General features: G+C 41.4%; 1 protein-coding gene across 1 annotated transcript; it reads left to right on the top strand.

Annotated features, from left to right (window-relative positions):
• Positions 1-3386: 3386 nt before the first annotated feature.
• LOC310933662 (methylated-DNA--protein-cysteine methyltransferase-like) lies at positions 3387-23387 on the top strand (the record flags this gene model as incomplete). The annotated part of the gene is made up of 4 exons (XM_083897202.1): positions 3387-3529; positions 13191-13351; positions 19675-19814; positions 23259-23387. Exons 1-4 carry the CDS (start codon positions 3393-3395, stop codon positions 23385-23387), a joined length of 567 nt encoding a protein of 188 aa, XP_083753328.1. The 5' UTR covers positions 3387-3392.
• Between the last annotated feature and the right edge of the window lie 767 nt (positions 23388-24154).

The following is a 24154-nucleotide window of genomic DNA, read 5'->3' as shown; positions in this document are numbered from 1 at the left end:
ATAAGTGTCTCAGCAGCAGCTCCTCTGTGTATGAGTCCAAGTCAAATCCCAAGTCCCCACTGTCTGGTGTCCAAGTCACCACAGAAACAAAGAAAAGGTTACATATATAATATAATATAATATAATATAATATAATATACTATAATATACTATAATATAATATAATATAATATAATATAATATAATATAATATAATCAATAAGTGTATGGGTCCAAACTGTGCTACTACATGTCCTTTTTTTCTTGCTGTAAAACTCTCACATTTATCAAATCCCTAAATTACTCTTTGGTGTCCTGGAAATCTCCTGAAGGACCCCAACAACATCACAACTTGAGCCCTTCAGCGTCCGTCCCTGGAGGGAGCGCAGAGGGGGGGAGGTGGAAGGGGGGCGGGGTCTTTGTGTTGACCAATCAGAGAAGCAGAGCGGGACTGTCCCTTCTCGTGATTGGCCGGCACGACCACGCGGCGCGTGAAAACAGGAAGCAGACTTTCTGTCACGTTTGCTCTGCTGCTGAAGGAAGAAGCGCGGTCACCGAGCACGGACGTTTGAGTCTCTAACGTAAGCTACAGTGCCAATTTAAAGTCATTGCAACCAAGCTTTGCCATAGTATTTTGTTCATAAACTGTCTGTAGCTGTGACTTCCAACTACACAGTGCTGTATATCAAGGAAAGCTATTCGCTCCTGCCAAAACGAATCCCCGCTTAGTTTTTACACAATATATATTTTACACTATCCCTTTCATCTTAATTTTACGTGTTTCCATATCACATGTACACTTAAAGGATTTCGCTGGTGTTTGTCTGCCGTTCGGCTCACATTTCCATCCATCTTAAATCGCACACCGAGGACACATGTTGCATTTCTACACCTGCGCGGTCTCACTGCTCTTTCTACCCAATTAATCACGCAGGTTTGACCAGGAACTGGTCTAATGAGAAACGAGTCGCATGATTGACGAGCATGAGGAAGCTGCCAGTGTGTGTGTGTATGTGTGTGTATATGTGTGTGTGTGTTTTTGTTTTTTTTCTTAAGCAACACAAGCTGCTTATTGCTTGTTTGTTCCTTACCGTGAAGAGCTGGCTGTACCTTCAGCTAGTCAAAAGTAGTCACTTATTAGACTAGCTCATTGCGCCGAAAAAGGCAGCAAAACAAACATGATAGCATTATTTTTAATCAGTGTAGACTATTAACCAGGGCCATTATTGCCAAAGTCCATTATTCCATCTATGAGTCTATTACCACCAGCTTGCTAAATGGTAGGCAGTGAGTGTGTTCAGCGCTTATCCAAAGTGCACTGACTGTACCATTGTTTGGCTCAGAAATTTCTCGCCTTTATTGTCAGTGCAGGCAAACCCCTGATGAATACAGTGAGAGAGCAGCAAGACTAGAAACAAGAAAGTTGAAGGAGACGCATTTGTGATCGCACACCATGACAGATGTGTGTGTCTGTGTGTGTGTGTGTGTGTGTGTGTGAAGAGGTGTGGTGAAGGGGTAACTCAAACCAACTAAAAGGGAAATACTGTAAATGCATGGCTTTCCTTTTCCTTTGTTACCTCCTTTTAAAGCTAACAATACACATGTCCATTCTTTATTCCACCGCAGAATTGTCTTTTAATGCTTAAATGTATAGTGTAACATCCATGTACAAAACACCACCAGATTAAAATGTCAATTTTTAAATTAAAAGGTACAGGTTAAGGTAAGACCATGTAGACACACCATTGAGAAAATACATGCACTGTTTAGCCACACAATTAAAATAGCTACCTGGTTTTCAAGTCATTTTGAACTTACACAATCACATTACCTTTTACCTATTGAACCGTATTCATTCACAGAGAGGGCTGCAACAATAAACACTTACTGGTTTTAAAGTCGTGGCCAGTATAGTTTCCCTAAACACAACGTGACATCATATAATTACTTTTAAATTTCATTTCTCCATTTGTTTGTTTTGATCTTTCAGTCTAATATAAATATCCGTATCTTACACTTGTGTGGCGCTTGCAAGAAAATTATTAAATTAATGATAAGAATAGTTGTGATTTGGCTGCGAATCCTTGATTATCTGTGAGCTCGGGTTGTTTTTGTTTCTTGATGCAATAAGCCTTTTACTGGACTGAATTTAATGACTGTTAAAAGTTTGAAACGCACCGTCACTTTCCGTGTTGTTTATTTATATGCCCTACAGATAAAAAACATAGATTAAAAATGTCATTAGTGGAGAATAAAATCTCCACCTTATTATACTGGAGCTGCAACATATAGTCAATTACTGTTTTGTTACTGGACAGAATATTAGTACTATTTATTTCTATACAGTACAAATACACACGCGAGTCACTTTTGAGAGCAAAAACTTAATTCTGTGGTCACAGTTTGTCGTATTTAAGCTCCATTAGAGTCTGAATGATATAATTATATAGTGTGCAGGTTATGCTGGTTGTACATAATGTATTTAAAAAGATTATTTCCAGGGTCTGGGAAACTACGAAGGAGCTTTTCACACTATTTTTCCGTTAATTGGCTTAGTAAAGGGTTAAAATAATTTATGGAGAAAATAATGCAGATTAATGAAAGTAATGGTTAGTTGTTGCGCTGCATACATCTCAATTAATATACAAATGTTTGTTAAAAATGCATGACCGTGGATTACAAGCGCCATTAAAACCAAAACAAAGGAGAAAGATATTGTGTTTGTAGCCTTTAGACACTTTTCAGATCAAGGTTCCGGGAACGAAAGGTTTCCTTGGTTGAAACTCTTACAATCAATGTGACCTTTATTTATTATAACCCCCATCTCTCAAAAACTCACATATAACATAGTCAATCATCTCTCCTTCCCTCAAAGTAAAAATAAAAAAGGAACTGCTGTCTGGTTATTGCCAGTATCCATCTCAGTCGTCAGAAAAGCTGCACGTTTTTGCTGTTGTTAAGGGCTGGAAACCAGAATCCCATCGGAGTTGCACCCTAAGGAACAAATTTAATGCTAGAAAAACATCCCGGCCATCAACCAAAAATGACGGATTGAAAATAATGTCGAGCTATCTTGGGAATCCCCCACCAGACAAGGGAACAGACTGCATTGTTTTTCTCATTTATGTGATATATAGAACAGAAAGAGGGGAAAAAATGGGCGATTTATTGGTTAGATAGGCGTATTCTTTCCCATGCACAAAAGAAATATTGGATAGTAATGTAGGGATCAAGTCACATCATGACATTGTTTGGAGGCTAGGTGTTCAAATATGTAAGTCATCATCCGTTGGTGGGCCGCTAGGTTTTCAATAGATCACTCAATGCAAATGTGTGTGGGAAATTGTGAAAGTTGCCACATGAATATGTCAATGAACGCCGTGTAATTTGTGCTTCCTTAGCAGGGCAGCGAGATGAAGAAGCAGAGGGAGAGCCAGTGCACTCAGAAGACCATCTCATTGCTGAGCCCCCTGGGGACGATCCAAGTCAGTGGATGTGAGAATGGTGTGCACACCATCCAGATCCTAATGGATGTCGCACCTGCTGAAAGGTACTGTACAACAGCCGGGCTGGTGACGTGATAAACAAAGGTGTGAAATTTACAGGCAGACAGAATCCACTCCTGTGATGGAGTGCCACCATTCCTCATTGGAAGCAGGGCATTTTTGTAGATCCCACAAGAAATATCCTGGAGAAAGTTGGGCAAATATGAGCCGGCGCTAGAAATATGAGGGGCACTAGAATACAGTTGGGCTGGAAATTAGATTTCTGATGGCATGTGGTTGTGATTCTTCCCGCAGTATATTTGAAATTTCAGAAAAATAACTTGTTTATTACCCACGAGGGAGTTGATTAGAGCTGATGTCTGTAGGGTCACAAAAGGCCATGGGGAGCATGGACTGTTCCCTCCCTGTTTATTTATGTTTCCTCCAAGTTGAATGCAGTCGTTCCGACTGTCAACCGACACTCAGAAATGTAATATGTGATTGCATTTCGTGCCCTGCCCATCCCTCAAAATTGTTAGAATGCTGACATTCTTACTGAAGCGATTGAAACTGATTAAACCCAGCATTAATAAGTACTTACTCCATATTTTTACAGGTCCACATCCTACATCTCGGATTAGTTTTGATTTGATTGAAATTAAATATCCATGTATCGCCGATTTGCATTTGATAACCTTGGATGGTTTGGGAAATTAAACCGTTTTCAAAAGCACCCGGATAGGAAGTTATCCTTTTGAAAACGTACGTTCAAATTCTAATTTATGGAAACCCATTAATGACCTTGTATATTATACCTCAACATGTGTTTCCTCCTCGACTGTCTCCTATTTCCTAAAATTCATCAAGCAGTAAAAAAAAAAACATTCGACTTGTTGTTAATGAGTTGAAGTGAGAAAATTAATAATATGGAATTTTGATTATGGAAGATGTCCTGTAACCATGCGCAAGCACCTTTTTTCCGTCTCCTCGTGAACGGGGTTTAATTTGTGTGTTCAGGTTCAGTAGGAATATGCAAATGAATTTAATGATTCGCATCACTAGATCATTTCTCAGTTTAATATCATTTGCTATGTCGGTCATAAATGAAGCTTCGATCGCATCGCCGCGAAGGTGTGAGCGGGGAAACGACCAAAGCAGATGTTTAGATTTTATCACAACCAGTTGAATAAAATGTCATTGTCGTAAGACGTGAGGTGGTGGGGGGCTGGGGTGGGTGGGGGGGGAGCGGCTCCGCCTCAGATATATGGAGTAACGCCATGTAAACAGGCATTAAGGGAGGCGAGATAAAGTGACAAAATATAGGCTTATCTTCGCAACTGGCTTTACATGTAGATCTCACAAAAGCCCGCCAGTAGCAGTAATAGTTCAGATCAGCCATTTCCATTGATTTATTTATGACATACTAAACAAGGCTCTTTCCAGCTTTGGATGTGTTGTGGCACAGGCTTAGGAAGTCAGCGTGATAAATGATCTCTAAGAGCATATTTTTGGATAAGGGAGGTAGATAAGGTCCATGCATAACATCAAGTCAGACCTGCAGCAGATATTCGTGAGCCCCGTCAAAGATTTACCGGCTTTTTTTCCGACCGCCCGTGTTTTGTTTTCCAGAACTCACTGTTTGGTCAGCGCTGCCAAAACAGCCAAAGCAGCCGCAAACGCGTTTGTGGCATTGATAGATAGTTATTGATAAATGCCATTATAGCTACATAAATGCCCTTGAAGTATTGCTTACACACCATGACCGTCAGCTCTTTCTAATAGAAACGTCTCAAGCCCCTTTTGCTTCCTAACTGATCTTAGGAACATTTCCTGAAATCAACCTCCTCTGCCAGTCTAACGACAGCCCTGAAGGCACCATCAGATGAACAAATTCATTACATCTCAACAACCCCTGTTGGGGCCCTATACGCACCAGCCTCCCTGTTAACCGCCTTCTCCCCTCTTTAGTTTTTTAGCATGGCCTCGGCGTTCGCAAGGAAAAATGATACGCATTTTGTTTACAGGAGATTACTATTATCTGAAATATGACGCCCCGTGCCTCTTTCATACAGCGCACAGACACATAATACAGAGGAAATCGTAGAGCACTTTTTTTATTAGGGTGAAAAATGAAAAAAAGGGCTGGACTCCTGCCCCAAGACATTTTGTGAGCATATTATTTTACAATGCTTTGATCAATTTGTCTGTCAAGCTGGCTGAGATGTGGGGGAGCAGGAAAAAAGCAATTTAGCTTGTGAGGTCCTCAATAGAAATGTACTACAGGAGCCTGTGTATGACATGTTGCATTAGAACCTGAGTAGCCTTTATTGCTTGATAATGTCGCGAGGCAATGCTGATATCAATCACCCTTTAACAGCACGGTGTGATATGTTTTTATGAAAAGCAAAAATAAATAAATAAAAAGAAAATGCATGAAGCATTTCTTAGAAAATAATTGATTTAATTCTGAGCTGAGGGATTTCTACTTTTAACAACATAAATATATATATTTTAAAAAATATTGTGTTGGAAGAAACCCACACACACACAAAAGGCACAACATGTGCTAGAAGCTAAAAATTGTTTAGAGCACAGACTCCTTGCATATGCTCTTATAGAAAATTGTAATTAATTTTACACGGATAAACATTCAGTCTCATTTGCATATAAATATAAACAATATATTTGTGCGTTTGAATTCCCAGCACACTTGAGTCACGTGATCTGCCTAAAATCCTAAGTGGGTAAAACCAAAAGAAAAAAAAAAAAAAAGAATTATCATTATACTTCCCAGGCCATAAATCTGCCTTTTTTTCTCTGACACAAAGCCTTATAAATCTGCGTCTGATTTTTTCCACATTGCACATTGTTTTTAGTTAATGATTTTCATCTGTTTGTTGTTGCTGTGATAGCGGGGAAATGTACCATATGTTCCTGCAAAAGACAAATGATTAGCAAATGAAATTCTGGACAGCTGTCTGACTGAAAGTGTTTGGTTGATAGCATTCTGCTACCATAATTAGCTTAAGCTTTGGGTTAATTAACTTTCTACCTGGATATGCATAATAATAGCATTCTGCAGAAAAGCCAAGGAGCTTCCAGTGTATCAGCAGCAGAGGCTGGCGATTTCTTTCTTTTTTGTTTTATTATTTTGTATTTCAGCGGCATATTTCAATTTCAAGAGGCCGATTTAGCTCGGGGAGCATCGTCAAATATTGTAGATTTGACTCCTCAAGCCAGATAATTCTGAAACAATAGGGGTGTATTATGTGGCAGAAATGCCATTTCTGAATGTAATTAAAGCGGATGAAAGCAATCACCAATTTTTAAACGCTTTTGTCTAGCATGAGGCCTACTTGTAAAAAAAAAATACCCATCAAGAGGAGAAAAGAGGCAAGAGAACCCCCAAGTCCTTATATAAGAGGCCTTTGAGACTGAAGTGAAGTACAACAGTAATTAGTCTTTTGTATGAATTTGCTGGCCATGGTCATGATTAGTTAAGCATATGAGAGGACTGCAGGACTGTATTGCTCTTAAGGAGGAGGGTGTTAAAGTCTATTTATCACCAGTTATCCTCACAGCTTTCCATTATCACCGACAACACTGGATGGGGCCTGAGAACAGCCTAATTGTTCCTGAGGTGGAGTGTTTTTGTGTCAAACCTGTCACCCCCACTCACGCTGGCATTCATAAGCAGCCAGACATTTTCCATATATCTAGCCCTTAATACCCAAGCTGTCACAACAGCTTTTTTGCACACTAGTACCAGCGCTGGTGTGAAATATCTGAGGCGATGCATTTATCGTTTTTCTCACACTCGTGTAGTGTTGTGAATCAATGTCCTGGTTCACACTGAATAGCAGTATGGTAAATGTGCTCCCTGTTTGGGGCCTGTTTACATGATGTGCTCACACACCAGGAAACATGGCAACAACTTATTATTTTTTCTCCCCCCCCCGCACCTCCACCATTATTTCTCCTTTTTCTTTCGCTGCCTCTCTGTCTTTCTCTCTTTGGGTGTGTTATATTTAGTCTCACATATAATTTTAATCAATTTTTCTAGGCTACGTCGACACAACTGTGTGCCAAAGAAACTGCTTACATTTGTAACTAAAATGCTTTGTCATACAAACAGTGATCCGCTGAGGTATTGAATGAAATCATCAATAAAGCAGGGGGGAGACATTTTGACATAGTCCCTTTAGAAATGGTATGAATAATTCATTGTGTAATGATATTCAGATTATTTTTTTTTGTTCTATTTTTTTTTTTTATTGTGGCCTTAGAATATTGTTTTGCATGTTGTGAAGTGTAGTACTCAGCTGCGTATTCATTAAGGTGCTGCTCCCACTGGCCCTTGGACCCATCTGTGCTTTATGTTTATGCGTCCGTCTCCCGGGACTCGCCCAATCAGGCTGCATGTGCCATTTCCTGTGTAAACCAACACCTGTGCAACGCGCTACCTGTAAACCGCCCATGTAGACGAGACAGCGGCGTTTACTCAGATGAAAATCTGCAAATGTTGTGGTTTGAGAAAAGGACCCTCCAGGGTCGGGACAGGAGCTGAGTGAGAGTTGCCTCTCGCTCTACACACCAAAGCCAAAAGCAGCTCCAGCTATTTTTTTTTTTTTTGTCTTTCTTTCTCCCTGTTGTCGTCCAGGAAGTTTTTCAACCGCGAGGGTTTGTGCTAGTTTGTTTTGGAACTTGATTGGATTCTATATCTGCAGCACGCAGAAGCGTACAGTGTGCGACATGCTAACGCAATATGCAGGGAGATGATTCTGCTCTGACATCTTGGAAGGGGAGTACGAGTCAATTATGCCCAAGTGTTGTTCTTGCTTATCTTCCTGCGGCACCAAACAAGGATTTAGTCAAGGATTTAGGGGTGAGGGGGCGGTGGTGGGGATCATGGTAAGCGGTTCACAACAAAACACTCAAAACTCCTGGGAGCGGGCACTGATTTAAAAATAAATTACAGAAGACGAAGCGCTAACACTCAAGGGCCCTCAGCAGTGCTGGCGTACACAGGTGAAGATTAGCCTCCTCGCTAATCAGAGGAACAAGGCAGTAATTTGCTCTGAACACAGACAGTAATTAGGACTTGGTGACACTGGATTCCCATAATGCCTTTGTGCTTGACGTGGTCAAATTTTGACAGAGGCTATCCATGCAGGGTCACTGTCCCTCCAGTCTCTCGGCCCTCTTCAGTTGAGGCTCTAAAAGGTCCCTGCAGTTACAGCAGATCCCTAATGTACTTTATGCCTCCCTCACTGGCTCCTTACCATTCGGGTAATTGGAATCTCTTACTGTGGCACTTGAGAATAGAGGCTAAAAACGCTATTTGAAACTGCTCAGTAGTCTGTTGTAGATAAACATTGCTGTGTCGGAGCGTGGATACACTACATAATGGAGTAAGAGTTAAGGCTCTGGTAATACATGCCTCCACTGACTCCTGTGGCTCGCCAGTTGGGAGAACACCTAATTGTTGTGTGCTTTGTTGCCGACTCTGCACCGTTTTACCACCACCTTTATGTGTTGTAGTCGAGTGTTGCGGCCTCTTTTCCGTGGACATTCACTAATAAGAGTTGTTGGATATCAAGAGGCCAGTTTACCCCCGGCCCGATTTGTTTTTATTTGGAAACGGCGGAGCACAAAAACGTGCCGAAGAAGAAGAAGAAGAAGCCTTTCTTGCAGCTTATGCCACTCGGAGAGCTCTCGACTTTAGTGCTGCAGTCGCCAGATAGGCATCTGAATGATCTTCAAACGGTTGAACAAGCTGCATTGAGCAAGTGGCTTACAATTGTATCACAGCCTTTGGCTCAGAGACCATCAGGATCTTGACATTCATAGAGACATGCTGTATTTTTTTCCCTTTTTAGACAGTCATTTTAGGCTTTTTTCATGCTCTCTTGAGTCTTTGACGTCTGTGAGTTAAGTATCTGGAGCTATAAAGCTGAGGAAAATATTGGACTGCTCTTGGCCTTTTCTATTTCATCCTCTGACCCGCCATGTTACCCATGATCGGTGAAGGAGAACTCTGGCAGGCTGTGTCAAAAGTGACAGCCGATCGAGTCAGGATGAGCACCATCACGCTTCACAGGATGGAGGCATGAGTTCTGAGTTTTTCCCCCTTTTTGTGCAATATACCATTACACCCTTCGCCAGATCCCTTTCAATTAGTTCCTGTGGTTAACCTGTTTCATTCTTGTGTCTGCGGCTGATAGAAAAAGTCTCACTGAAGTCTTGTGCAGCTGGAGATACAGGAATATGCCTAAGAAAATTGACAAATTTAATGCCAGCTTTTCTCTCTTTTGTCTCCTTTGATTGTTTCTTCCAGGTTGAATGAAATAACCTCCAACATTATATAAATGCTCAATTCATTCTGTATATTAGAGTTGGAAAATAAGTAGCACTCCAGATGACTCCCACTTTACGCAGCAATGATTTATGGTAATTGGAAATTGATTGTGACAGGAGCACAATATTAGAAATTTTCTCAAATCACAATCTTCTATCAAGGGAAATATTCTTTTTAGTGCAGAAGGTACTGGCTACTTTGGAATTAGTTTCTTATTTCCTTACTTGTGATGAAGTAATAAATGTCTGAAGGACATGGAATAAAATATGACTTTAACTAGCCTAAGAATAATAAATACATTTTAAAACTCACTTGTAAAACTTATTTATTGAAAAACTGCTCCATTGTAATCACTGCTAATTATTATTCTCCGTTTTTATACAGGGAATGGCAGTTACTTTAAGACAATATAACGATGGCTCCTCCTCAGAGAGTTTCTTTGTAATTAGCCCCACATTTATTACACATCTCTAATCTCTCATTTGAAGGGCACAGTTTTCTAATGTGCTATAAGTCTGGACTCTGTAAAGACCACGTGACGCTGCTTGATTTGTGATTCACCCAAGCCTGAAGCGAGTGGAAATGTTGGCAGTGCAGGAGCTACATCTCCACCGCTCGCAATGCTCTTTAAAAAACAAATCCCCCGTCGCACCACGAGGTGACAGACTTCAGCTCCACTGATGTTGTTCCTGCTTTTATTTATTTATTTTGGTGTTGTTTACTGGCCATAACATGTACTGCATTGCATTAACTTTTACTGCTGTCAATGTTGTATCACTCAGAACACCTTTAAAGCACAGGAGCATCCATATCGCAGGGCTGAGGGGAGAGAGGGGGGTGGAGAGGGGGGGGAAATTAGCCATGGTGACAAGTCTGAAGTGTGAGCTGGAGGTCAAAGGTGCCAAGCCTTAAGCAAAGGTGCTCTAGCCTTTGTCCGGTAGATTGTAAGGGCCTGCGGGTCCAACAGGAACATTTCCACACACAATATCCCCGAGCTGTCAGTGTGCAGTGGCTGGAACATCCTCTCAGAGAGAATGGGGGAGAGGGGGGGGGGGGATTTGAGGGGGTGGCGGAGGGAGGAGGAGGCACATTGGGGGCGGAGGGGATGGAGGGGGGGGGCAGTGGTAGAGAGGGAACAGTGGCCTGAAGATCCTTGCTGAGAGAAAGAGAGGGTGGGGGGATGGTGTTGGGGTGTGGGTGGTGGGGAGCCAGAAGAGCTGGAGTGGGAGGATAGAGAAATAGAGGGGGGGTGAGGGAGGGAGAGCTGGGGGAAGAAGGGGAGGGCAGAGAGAGAAAGGAGAGACAATGACAAGTAGGGGCTGGCTGGGCACTCACCCATGCCGACAGAGATTGCCATGAGCCATGGCCATTGTTTGAGCGGGTCTCAGCACAGGACCCGCCAGTGGGTTCCCAAGTTTTCCACCACTCAACTATAAACCGCTGTGTGGTTTATTTAGAAATGAGGGTATTTACACCTTTTACTATATTTACACCCACTGTTAAACAGCACCCGGGAGATTTCCCCCCGTCGCACCGCACACAAACTAGCGGGGCTGAGCGGCTCCTTCCTGCAAACTGACCTGCGCTGTCATAACACTCCAGTAAACCTCGACTTCACGTGTCCAATATAAAGCGTTGTTCAAACTGTGACCCGCGCAAGTGTAAAAACACTTTAGGGCCTTGTTGTTGGGAGAGTCAGAGAGAGAGAGAGAGAGAGACGGTGTATGTGTGTTTAACAAAGCAAATGTCTATTATTAATATCGTACAGGATAAGCCAATTTTGAAAAAAGGGGCACTTAAATGGTGATATTATTTATTTATAAGTTCTGTACACCAGTTAATGGAATTGGCGGGCCTGCTTTAGATCCACAACACAGCTTGAAGTCCACTTTGCAGTGATGCACATGCTAAGAGAAGACCTTCCCAGTAGGGTCTTTAAGTGTCAAATATGGGTCAGTCTGCTTGTGTTGACCTGGGGGGTGGTCAGCAGTGAGAGAGAAATTCAGCTGTTAAGTGATGCCAACTCAACCATCGGCAAATTCCTCCAAGCATCCACTCGTGCTAAGATGAACGTCCAAGTGCGGCGCTTAGCTGGCCAGCACCACTCTGGCCAAAAAAAATCCATTTATTCTTGTCATGAACTATAAACTAGACCCAAGCAGAGTTGAAACTGTTGTTAACGCTGTGCTCTTTCCTTCTTTTTCTCTTTTTCTCTTTTTTTTTTACCATAACAACTGCGAGACTTTTCAAAACTCTCTCAGTTTTTTCCTTTGAAAGTGGTTCCGCTTGAAATAAAGTCTAGTTCCCTATGACCCAACCAAGTTCTCTTTCATATTCTATCACATAGCACTTCATATAAATAAATCTACTGTATCATTCCACGGTTGTGGTCAGAGGTCGTCTGATGGAGCTTTGTCAATGGCCGACGCTGATATTTTTAGAAATCAGTGTAGTCGATGTATGATGCACATTTTCTTGACCAAATTATTATTTATTTATTTTTACTCTCTGATATTAAATGGTATAATAACAAATAAACAAGTATTGAACTACAGTTGTGTGTGTGTGTGGAAGTATAAACTAAATGAAAAGGTTTCATCAAAAAACTGAATTTGCCAAATAAAGTTTTGGATAAAGTGACTTTTCTGAGTTTCTGAGAACAAATATGTGTAAAGTTAAATAAGTACTAATCAACCAATGCTGATTTGGACATATCGGTGAATTGATTCCAAATTCATCATTTTAAACCTATGCAACTAACATATCACAAAGGCTCCAATTTATTGTATTTATGGTAGTTTTATGCAAATTAAAACGGTGATTCATACATGTAGGAAACATTTCATATGAATGCCATCACCCTATGAATCTACTACTCACTATTATACTGACGATAAGTATCTATAAATATCTATAATAAAAGAAATCGCAATCACATACTGTCCTTGAATCGTTCAAAAGCCGCCTTCTGTTTCTCTACGTGCCTTATGTTGCCCCACGGGGACGTATAAAGTTATCTGAATTAGAATTCAGCCCCTTAATGCTCCTGATTATTTCCCGACTTTATCACTTTATTTCATTTACTCTTCATTCGTCATTCACTCCTCACACTACTTCTCCCCATTTTGTCGCCGCTCGCCGATATCCGTCACCGCTGCCAGATTGTGTAACTTTGGATTTTAAACACGTCTCGATTAACAACTTTTGTTTCACTCGACAAATTATGTCATCGTGCATCTGTGTCACCCGTGGCACGTTATTGCACTCCGGTGACACATTTTAAGCACTGCTCAACCAAGAACTGGGTATTATGATTGCTCCTCTGATCCCCAACCTCACCTCCCCATCTTGCCTTATATCCCTCGCAGGAGCGGCGAGGCCCCCCTGAGCTGTGTGGTCAACGATCGCCCGCCAGAAACGAGCCCCGAGTTGCGGCGCTGCGTCGAATGGCTCCAGGCGTACTTCAGCGAGCCACAGACCACTGGGAGTCTCCCGCTCCCTGCCTTTCACCACCCCGCCCTGCAAGGAGGTCTGTCATGGATAAATATTTGCAAAGCCATGACTGGGATCAGGCTTTCACTCTTAATTGTCAGTTACATCACTTAAACTCACTGGCTCACTGTGTTATAATGAAGTATTTTATGGCTGAGAGAGAGAGAGAGAGAGAGAGAGAGAGAGAGAGCGAGGGAGGGAGAGAGAGGGCGAGCAAAGGAGAGAGAACAGAACACAGAGCTGTAACTTGGTTCAGTAATCTGTGGCAGCTCTTACCACGCGTGTTAGTCTTGGCAAGCTTTTCCATGATTCTTGGCACATTCTTTGAAACTGATCGAATTCCACTCTTGACATTTTCAGACAGGAAGCTTTTTTTTTTATATATATATATATATATATTTAATGAGAACATGTGAATGGTGCTAAAGTTTGAATGAGCTTATTGTTGGCTTGACCAGTCACCAAGGGCGAGTAAAAATGAAAGCACCCCGAAAAATGGACAATTGGTGTCCTTTCAACTGGTTTCAACAGTTGTGACGGCAGAGTGAGAGTCGACGGCGTGAAAAAAGAAATTAAGAATGAATCATTTGCCTTGAGCCCTGGACAATCATTTAAAAACTATATGTATATAGATAGATAGATAGCTAGATAGATAGATAGATAGATAGATAGATAGATAGATAGATAATCATTTTCTTCTATATCAATATAACAAAGGTTTAATATATCGATTTAATGTTTTTCCCCTGTGCTCATTTTGAGACATATTAGGGCTGCAACTACAGCTTATTTTCATAATCAATTAACCTATTGCTTAATTTGGCGATTAATCAGGTACTCGTTTGATTTGTAAAATGTCAGAAAAGGGTTGAAAAATGTCGATCGGTGGTTGCCAAACCTGGAAATGATGACGTTCTCGAACGCCATGTTCTGTTCCACAAACCAAAATGATTGAGTTTTAAGGATTTCTTTGTGATATCGGAGCAAAGAAACCAAAAATATTCACGTTTAAGAAGCTGGACCATCAGAAAGCTTGTTTTAAGTATTTAAAAAGATACGCAAACTGATTTGTGTAAGGCTGCAACTACTGATTATTTTCATAATCACTTAATCTGTTTTTGTGGTATGGAAATGTCAATCAATGTTTCCCAAACCTCAAAACTAACGATGATGTTCTTTTTGTCCCACAAACCAAGATGATTCAGTTTTAATGATTTATGTGTTCTATGGAGCAAAGAAACAAGAAACTATTCTCATTTAAGAAGCTGGAAAATAAGAGCGCTTATGTCAAATGTGGTGAACAATGTAGTTTGTTTTCAACTTTTACACAGGACACTTATCGTTGATCATTCTCTGCATTGACTGACTGAGAGACTCCTATCATGATTTTTAGTTAACAGCTCTACTTGCATCCTTGCAACTCTATTTTTTTCCCCCCATCTTCTTGAAATCATAAACTTAGCATGCTTGAGTTGTTTTCAGAACAATTACTGGCCATTTCTTTGTCACACTGAGACATTGATTGCATTTTAACTTAAAGATTTTTTTCTTTTTTTTTTTTTCCAGAAGTGCTCATTTAGAGTCAGAAGCACACCTACACAGGGAAGGAAAAAAAAATAAAAAAAATAACTCTAATATATGCATTTAACAATTGTGCCTCTCTTCCCCTGCAATCAGGCCTCGGTTGCTCTCTAATTTCATGCAGATCTGCAGTGCTTGAGTGATGGCATTTTCAATGAGCAGGTACTCCATCGAGACCCTGTATACAGCTATGAGTCCCACGCTCCCGCAAAAGGCAATGCAGAAATACATCAGGACCAATTACGATATCAACTTTCAGTGTGATTCCCTTCGCCACCAAGTGCTTGTGTACCAGCCCCAGGCTCTTTCAAATCGCATCTCATCTGAAGTCTTTGGGGTTTTAATTAAATTTCAGGATAGATGGAATTCTTCATTAGTACCTGATCTGAATAGGTGATTGTGCTGTGTTCCACCTCTCTCCCTCGCCTGTTGTTTTGGGGCTCAGTAAATACAGGGTTTAGGCTTGGATTGCTCTCAGTAGTCGGAACCATAGGCCATGCCAGTGTAAAAATGTTAAATGTGAGCATCAAGAGTATTTGTCTTTTGAGGAAGGAAAAATAGAGGCGTTCTATCTTTTTTTTTTTTTTCTTCTTGCTTGTTGATTCACAAATATCAAGGATTTGTTTTTTTTCCTGTACAAATTCCTTCTCTGTCTAGTCATGCCACTGCTGCCTGCCTGGGAAACGAAAGCAAAAAAACAAAAAAACACAAGTTTAATCAGGTCATTACAATCTGTGACAACCAACTTTTGTTTGCTCAGTTATCTTGAGGGAGAACCCGAACGCGACAGCGCTCTCGCGTGCACCTGTCATGTTATATTGAGTTGTGACCTTCACTTGAAGTGTTGCCATGTTTATTTACACATTTCTGACAAAACAAGCCACTTTTCATATTAGCTGTCACGGCATACCTGAGCAACAGAGGTGACATGAAAGCCACGACGCCGGGGTTTGCTGTTTTCTATACTGTCTCGACTGATTGTCGCGCGTCAAAAAAACATCACACGCGAGTTCGGTCGACAGCAGTAGAGGAATGGCGAGTGTCATGCTCAAGTGAACCCCCCCGGCCTGCCCCCCCCCCCCCTTCATGAAAAACACAGACACCATCGTGAGTTCTTAAAACGATGCATATTCTTATCTCATTAATTATACATCCATATGTAACAGACGAGAGGATCTTAGTCTCGGTAAGCGGCGCAGGGAATGTGCAGGGAGGGGGCCCAGGCAAAAGTGGGGTTGGGGGGGGGGGGGGGAAGGGCGCTCTTCAAAGCCCAAATGACTGTGTTCCTGCAGGAGCTTGAACCTCCCCCTGTGCACAGCACAGGGCGAGATGAGACGCTCACCAGGACTCGCCCCTGTGATGTGGAGAGGAATTAGGGAAATGAACGTTTTCAGAATATCGAATAATCAGAGAATCATCAGCACCCCGTCAGCCTTCAAAAGTATAGATCCCTCAAGACTCAAGAGACACTTTGACTGGGAGTCAAAGTCTTTCCTCCCATTAGACACAAAGGATAATGAGGGAGCTGCATTTCCACTATTGTCTTTTTTTACTCTCACAACCATGTATGAGGTGAGTGTCAGCTGGAAGTCATCGCCCCCCAAATCTATCATTAGCAGCAGCTGATGGAATTCATTTTTTTTTTTCTTCTTTTCAAATTGCTCTCGTATACAAAATTATGAGCGAATCAATCATAGCTGTCAATACTTTCATAATCAACAGAACCGTTCGATTTTTCCCGGGGTCAAATCCGTCTCTGCTTCAGCAGTGGCCCCATCACCTGGCCTCATGGTAGGTAATGATCTGTGACATAATTATGGGATGTCTGTAAACATGTAAGTGGTTCCTCTCAACTTTTATTTAAACAATTGACATCGCTGCTCCCCGGATCTAAAGAGGGTCCTGACCCCAGACACACCATATTAGGTTCTTTATGAAGTATGGGGCTCGGGGACTGCTCTCCAAATCATTGCTGGTCACCTCAAATGACCCACATGAAGTCTCTGTCACTAACACTGATGAGGGCAAAGTTCTTTTAACCTCTGTACCGGCAGATAAAAGCACAGACTTGCTCTTGCGTTTGAACTGTTTGGAGATGTGAAACCTGTCCACAGAGAAAAACAGCTGTAAACAAGTCGGCCGTTTGTTGCTCACTCGGTACATTTCCATGCACGGTTAAGTCTGTGCAAGTATACGGCTGCAGCTTTGACTATGGCATTTAATTGGTCTAATGTCCTTGTCTCTATATAAACAAGTATTTGCGGGGAATCGATTTATTGAGCGAAGTGTGTCCACTTCTGCTCTGCTCTACGTAGGAGGCTGGATTTCTGATTCGCTTATTATGTCACAGACCAAAACAACTTTCGCTGGCGGCGAGTTGCAACGGCACACTGTCATTCTGTGTCCTTCTACCATTTCGTTAGCTTAAAAAAAAAAATGTTTATTTAGTAAACCCAGGTAGAGCATAAATTTGTTATCCTATTTTTCCTCGCTGCTGTTTTCTTCAGCTGTGTATTTGCTGCTTCTATTATTTCTGGATGAAAGCACAGCACAGGGCAAGGGAACTGGTGGACGGCACCACTTTATGTCCACTTTAATGCTATGCTACATGCTATTGATTTCCAAGGACATTATCTGGATGCTTGAGACAGACTTTGAGATATTTTTTTAACACGTTAACAGGTTAAAATCCTAAATTTGAGGTCATGTAATGTCATAAAAATTGGGTATCTCTTCAAACTTGTGCTAGGAGAGCTCAGATAGAGCATGATCTGAGTGCCGCTTGGCCCTCGTGGCCCTTAGAAAAAGTAATACAGTTAAAGCTGCAAGTAACGATTATTTTCTCAATTAATCGTTTGGTCCACGAAAAAAGCATTGATCAGTGTTTGTCAAACTGGAAATAACAATGTTCTTGAATGTCTTGTTTTATCCGCAAACCAAAACAATTCAGTTTTAATGATTTATTTGTTATGTAGAGCAAAGAAACAAAGAGAATATTCACATTTAAGAAGCTAAAACTATCAGAAAACCAATTCAAACCAATTAGTCGATGATCAAAATAGTTGACGAAGGAGGAAGCAAGCAAACAAAACCTCTTCTCTTGATTAGACGATCACGACGCCAAATCTTCTGACATTAGCTGTGTGGCAGTATTTGGGCTTCTACACCAAAGTAATAGTAAGAGTTTGCAGATATGTGAATATCTTCAAAGAGTACTGACTGCGCTCGTTGGTGGCATGACACCGACTTTGGTTTGTTTGTCAATAACGTTTGCATCAACAGGGATTTTGTCGCGTGCACATTCACAGTGACAAAGCGATATTAATAATGTACCTGCGCACACATCATGTGGCCAAATCCGCGGCTTTATGAGGGAGAATGAATGCCTAAAAGAGATTCCAGGGGTGTATCTTATCTCCTCATAACATTAAGTCTGTCTGCGTAAGAGCCCGTCATCTCGTTGACAGCGTGATTATTACCTGAAAAATTATTAAACAGTACCTACGGGCCTTGTTCAAGACAAAGAACTCACATGGGTGTGCATCAATCAAATGTATCCCCTTTAGGTTTTACACTTATTCCCCCCAGTTTAGGCAAATTGCCTTGTTCACGTGGCTTTGTGTAGCGGAGAGTGACTATAAGGTAGAGAGGGAGCCTGGGGAGCAAAGGATGTTCACTCTGTAGAAGAGAGACAGGGGTGTGACATGTTTTCACACAATGCCAATTTGGAGGGATTTCTCATAGATCAGTTGTCATGTGCTCTCTTAGACCATATAAATGAGAGAGAATGGGAGATCACTAATTGAATTTTCATGACTGAGTACATGTACATACTAGAGGAACCTCAAGCCCCCCCCCCCCCGCGCTTGATAACGAGACCATTGTTCCTCATCTTGCTCTCATTCTTTGCAAAAGAAGAATGTTGTTACACCACACAAGCCCCCGCGCCTCGGTGTCTTAAGGTTTTTTCCGAGATGCTTCAAATACTTAACCCTTTTTATATTCTCTGGCAGTCGGAGCTGTAGACAAACATGCCTCTCTCAGTCACTGCGTGGTAATCCAGAAAAAAAAGAAAGAAAGAAGGACGATAATGCTACTGCTAAAGTGCTAATGGAATCAAAGCCGTTAATGTGGTCGGTTAAGCTGCGGATGATTTGAGGAATTCTGCCATTTAAGTGAAGATGATATAATGAATCTACTCTGAATAGAAAGCAATTAAAAGGACAAATTGGTCTGATTAACCTCAAAGTCATCCCACTGCCACGAATGGTGTGCAACATTCAAATTATTATTATTAAAAATCTGGAGCAGATTTGCAGTCTTTTTGGCCTCTCTTAATCCTTTTAAATGAAGGAGCGAACTTTTTTAATTTTAGCTGTGACCTTTGCAAAGCATAACCTAGATTTTTCTGCCATAGAAATAATTTTCTCCCATCTACAGCTTCTGTAGCATGCTAATACTAGTCCTAAGGTCAAATGGAGGGACGTCGGTGTGTTTGGCTGTTAAATGAGGATTGTGGAGCACATTTGCAGAGGGCCTCCGACACGTGGAACGGGAAAATTAAGTGGATCAAAATGTGGTGATCTCTAAAAAAAAAAACCTCTTGATTTAAAGTCGAAAACATTGGTTTATTTTCAGACGAGGATGATCCCGGGCTGTAAACAGTCCTCACTCGGCCGTCTCGGTGTGATAAATGAAACGAGGGGGCTCTCTCCCCGCTTGCTTTCCCGTTCTCTCCCCTCTCACTCTTCCCCTCTGTCCTCTTGCTTTGTGGCAAAGATGCGTTCACCTGCCGCGTGCTGCGCGCTCTCCTGAAGGACGTCAAGTTCGGAGAGACGGTGTCGTACAAGCGCCTCGCTGAGATGGCGGGAAACCCCAGAGCGGCGCGAGCAGTGGGAGGAGCCATGAGGAGGAACCCGGTGAGTGCACATGACATTGATTGACAGATTTCTCTCTCTCATACACACACGCACACACATGTATACTTCAGTCAGACAGGAAAAGTAATTGTGTTTTTAGTTTTCTTTGTTTATTTTTAATGTTGACTACACCTTTTTTTATCTGTGGTGTGTGGATAAGCAGACCAAAAAAAAAGTGGAGCTGCTTATAGGCAAAAGTTAATTAGTCATTTTTTATGTGGGTAATAAATAAGCAATTTTAATAAGAAGCAAGGGAGACGCCATATCTGACTCCCTCACAGTATTAAAAGCAGATCTGTTGTTTGTTGATTGGCTGAGAATAATGTGAGGATTTGCTGCTTTTTCCTCTGTCTTATCTAAAGTAAACACAGCATGTTTTGGTCTCTTTGTCATAAAAAAAAAAATAAGGAAAATGTTACCCTGGAAAATATTTTTCTAGTGTTTTATTTTTACTTTACACTTAATTGACCATGAAAATAATCATCTGTTGTGACTCCGATGATCTATATTCCTCTGATTTGGATGTGAAATGTAATTTTCATGCATGTGAAAACACCGCAAAATGATTTATTTTGTTGGCTTAAAACCCTGCGCGGGGACTGGCAACCTGTCCAGGGTCGACCCCACCTTATGCCCCCCCCCCCCCCCCGCGTCAGCAGGGATTGGCTCCAGCTCTCTGTGACCCCCTCATATGGAGAATAAATATTATTATTAAGCAGGATGAATTATAGGATGAATTAAATTAGAAACGCGTAGAAAAAAATGATCTATATTTCACATGTTTCCCAGACTAAGTGCCATATTATAGTTTATATCAACTGTGAATACAATCATTGATACATCACGGCATGCTATTTAATAATTCTTAAGTGAAAGACATCATTCAAAAAAGTCCTGACACTCGGTCTCTGGGAAAGTCTCACGACAAATGACTGAAATGTTCCATGTGAAATGATTTTTCAGACGTGGATGTAGGTTGAAAAGCTCTCGATGACGAAATAAATGCCTCCCCCCCGAAGAAGTCGAACCATACCTACAGCGTAATTTTATGCCCACATGTTTGACATTAAAATGGCTCGAAACGAACACTCCAATTATATCCTGGTTCTTGTAGGAAAGCTTGGCCCACGGAGGTAAACTTACCACGTTTTCATTTGTCGGTCGTAAAAACGAGGAAATTGTCGCCCTGGCAAAAATATTTCCCGACTCATATTCTGATGGTTTATAGACTTTGCAGTTAATTGAGTATGAAAATAATCACCTGGTGTGACTCTAATTATATATGAGCGTGTGATTTGGGTCATGTGAACCCCACCACGTGGATCGATCTACATCGGTATTGTAGCAGAAGAAAAATTTGAGTGGGAAAACGAAAGAAAAAGTTAGGAAATTGCTTTTGTTTGTGTGTTTAAATGCATGTACCATATAGTAGACGGGCTTTACCTACAAAAGGCTGCAGTTGTCCAATAAAATAATTTTACGAGTTAACACGCGGCGTGCGTTTTGAAAGACGAGATAAACGCCCCCCCGCGACGACGACGCCAAGCTCCACCCACAGCCTTGCGATTTTAAGCCCAAACCTTTTGTTCCCGTTTCCCTCAAGTCTTTGCTGGAGATGTTCGCTGCAAATCTCTTATTCTTGTCGGCCCCGCATCATTTTGCCCACGAATCCACTGTGTGTACAAAATGGAGGGCTAGAGGGCAAGTGGTGTGTCTTCTTTTGATCAAACCCTTTGATCAAAGCCCGTTTAGCTCTGCCCATGTAGTGCTGTGGGCACCACCGGTGTGCTCTGCAAGGCAGAGAACACTGTCTTGTGCAGAAATGCAGCCGCTGCTGAGACGTTATCCCTCACAGTACAGTATATGCGCTGTGAAATATCTGCTTGTGTACAAACTCGTCTTTTTTTTTTTTACGCCGTTTGCGACTAAAGGCGGTGGCGGTAATTTGTGTTGACAGAAAGCCAATTAAAACATCTAATAATACAGACAAACCACACAAATATTTTTTTTTTTCCTGTGTGTTTTTTAATAGTCTATACACTTAAACACGATACACGAGCCAATGGCATTGCTTCTGGATGGCTGTCGAATTCTTCTCAGTCTCATGTTTTACAGACGTTTCTCTCCTTTCGTCGGGGAGGCTGGGAGCCTGAGCCCTCAGCTCCTGATACAGATCCAGAGTCAGATTGTCAGTGTCAATTACTTGTCAGAAAGCGCTGCTCCACTCGGGCTTCAGCTGTGAAAAGCTCAGTGTGTTCAATCGATCCTCCCCCCTCTCTCTGTGGCACTTCTTCTTCACCAGGATTTGAGTATTGATAAGCCTGGTGTAGTGCTCTTTCCCCCCCCCCCCCCCCAAGTGAAGAGGCAGATCCGAAGGCCTTGAGGGTACCCAGCTCTCCCTCCAAACCCGGGGAACAGTATTGATCCGAATACTGGAGCAGTATTTCTCTGCCTGCAAGGTTAATCCGGGGCTCGGAAAGTTTTATTGCTGTTGATATGGGACCGGGTTTAATGATGGATTTGAACTGAAGCACACATCATGCCCAACTTTTTTTCCTTTTTTTATCTATCTATATATATATAAATATATAAAATAGGCAGGAGGTGCAGCCATCGAGTCAGGATAACTCTGTTAAATTGGAGAAATATAGACACAATGCAAGGAGAACACAATGAGGGCACCATTAAGAAAACGTAGTAATTGCTGTGATTCTCTCCAACCATTGCAACTCTCCTTGTTCTGAATTCACAATGATCGAAGTGTCTTAGGCTCGCTTGTTTAATCTTTCTCCAGCCATTTAGTTTACAAAGAACTCGGGACCCCCCTGGCATTCGTCTGCAACAAGAGTAAACGCTCCACCGACTTCCTCTTTTTAATGATCACAGGGTTATCAGATCTTAATGTTGACACCCTCTCGATTGAATATTCATCCTGCTGGTGTTTTTGCCCATTAATTTTTGATTGCTTCTTTGCTTTACACTATTAAAGAGTAAAAAACATTTATACCCAAAGACTGAGCCTTCACCCTGAATGTGGATTTGTGCAGGATCAAACCAGGCACTTGTAGTGTGGCACTTTGTTTTCATGCAGTGCACAGGAAAAAGAAAAAAAAAAAAAAAAAAAATGCAGATTCATATTTTCTACATGTGGGTTACTTTTAAGTGACACGTTTATGCGACGTGAATACATAGAGGCGTTTGCTGTGACAGGAAAGCAGATGTGTGTTATACCGAGGTGTTTTTTGGGGTGAGACAGTTCATTATTTATGTTAGTTTAAAGTAAGCATTTTGAAAAATTGTTATTTAGCGGAAGAGTGAAAAAAACAAAACATTTTACAAGTGTCTTGGTTTGTGTGTGAAAACATTATTGCCACACGTGTTTATTTCCTCAGAGTTGAATTCCTGTCTCCTGACTGTCTGTTTGTGTGTGTGTGTGTGTGCCAGGTTCCTCTCCTCATTCCCTGCCACAGAGTCATTTCCAGCAGTGGACAGAGTGGGCCGTACATGAGCGGTAAGGGCGACCATCTCAAACAATGGCTGCTCACCCATGAGAGGCAGCAAGGGGAAGGCTAAAGCATGACAGAGGCCAACTGTCCTTCATTTACTGCACACACACACACACACATGAGGAAAGGGGGGGGGGGGGGGGACAAGGCCAGGTTTTTATTTTATTTTATTTTTTTGACCACAGAAAGCAGGGCCATAAAGTTGATCGTGCTTGGCACACACTATGGAACAACTGGAGCTACTTGTAAATATTCATTTTACACTCTTTTTTTTATATATATATATATATATATATGAAAAAAGAAAAAAATCTAAGAATAGAGATGCTACATTGTTAATGTGATACAGAGTTGTTTGCAGAATTAGAATGTACAAAAATAACTTAAACAGAGAACAGTAGGAATTACAAACATATGCTCCCGTGGGGTCCTCGTTGCTGTTTGCCAGATAGGGCTGGAATGGTTTTTCTAAGGAATTATTATTCCCTTAAAAATATGTCTCTTGCATTGTTGTTGTTTGTTTTTGTTTCTCCTAAGCAGAATTAGTCTTTGTACCTCTCGTTGGGTTTTTTTTAATTTCCTGCCAAGTGAATGCTTTGTTCGACATCCAGTGATAAAGGCTCTGAATTTTCCCTGCTACAAAAGCTTTGTAGTGGAGCATTTGTTTTGTCTTCATTTAGATCTCATTGTTTGCTCCTCGCCTTACGAGCCACCTAGAGAAGAGATGTCTTATGCATTATATACTGTGCTTATGTTGCGTTTGACATGTGCAAATAAATACATTTCAAAAATGACAAATATTGGCTTTTCATCATTTTAATTGTGTTTAATTTA

The sequence above is a fragment of the Microchirus variegatus genome (assembly GCF_963457635.1).
Source record: "Microchirus variegatus genome assembly, chromosome: 11".
Lineage (NCBI taxonomy): Eukaryota > Metazoa > Chordata > Actinopteri > Pleuronectiformes > Soleidae > Microchirus > Microchirus variegatus.
Note: the sequence above shows the minus strand (reverse complement) of the source record. Positions and strands in the feature narration are given on the sequence as shown.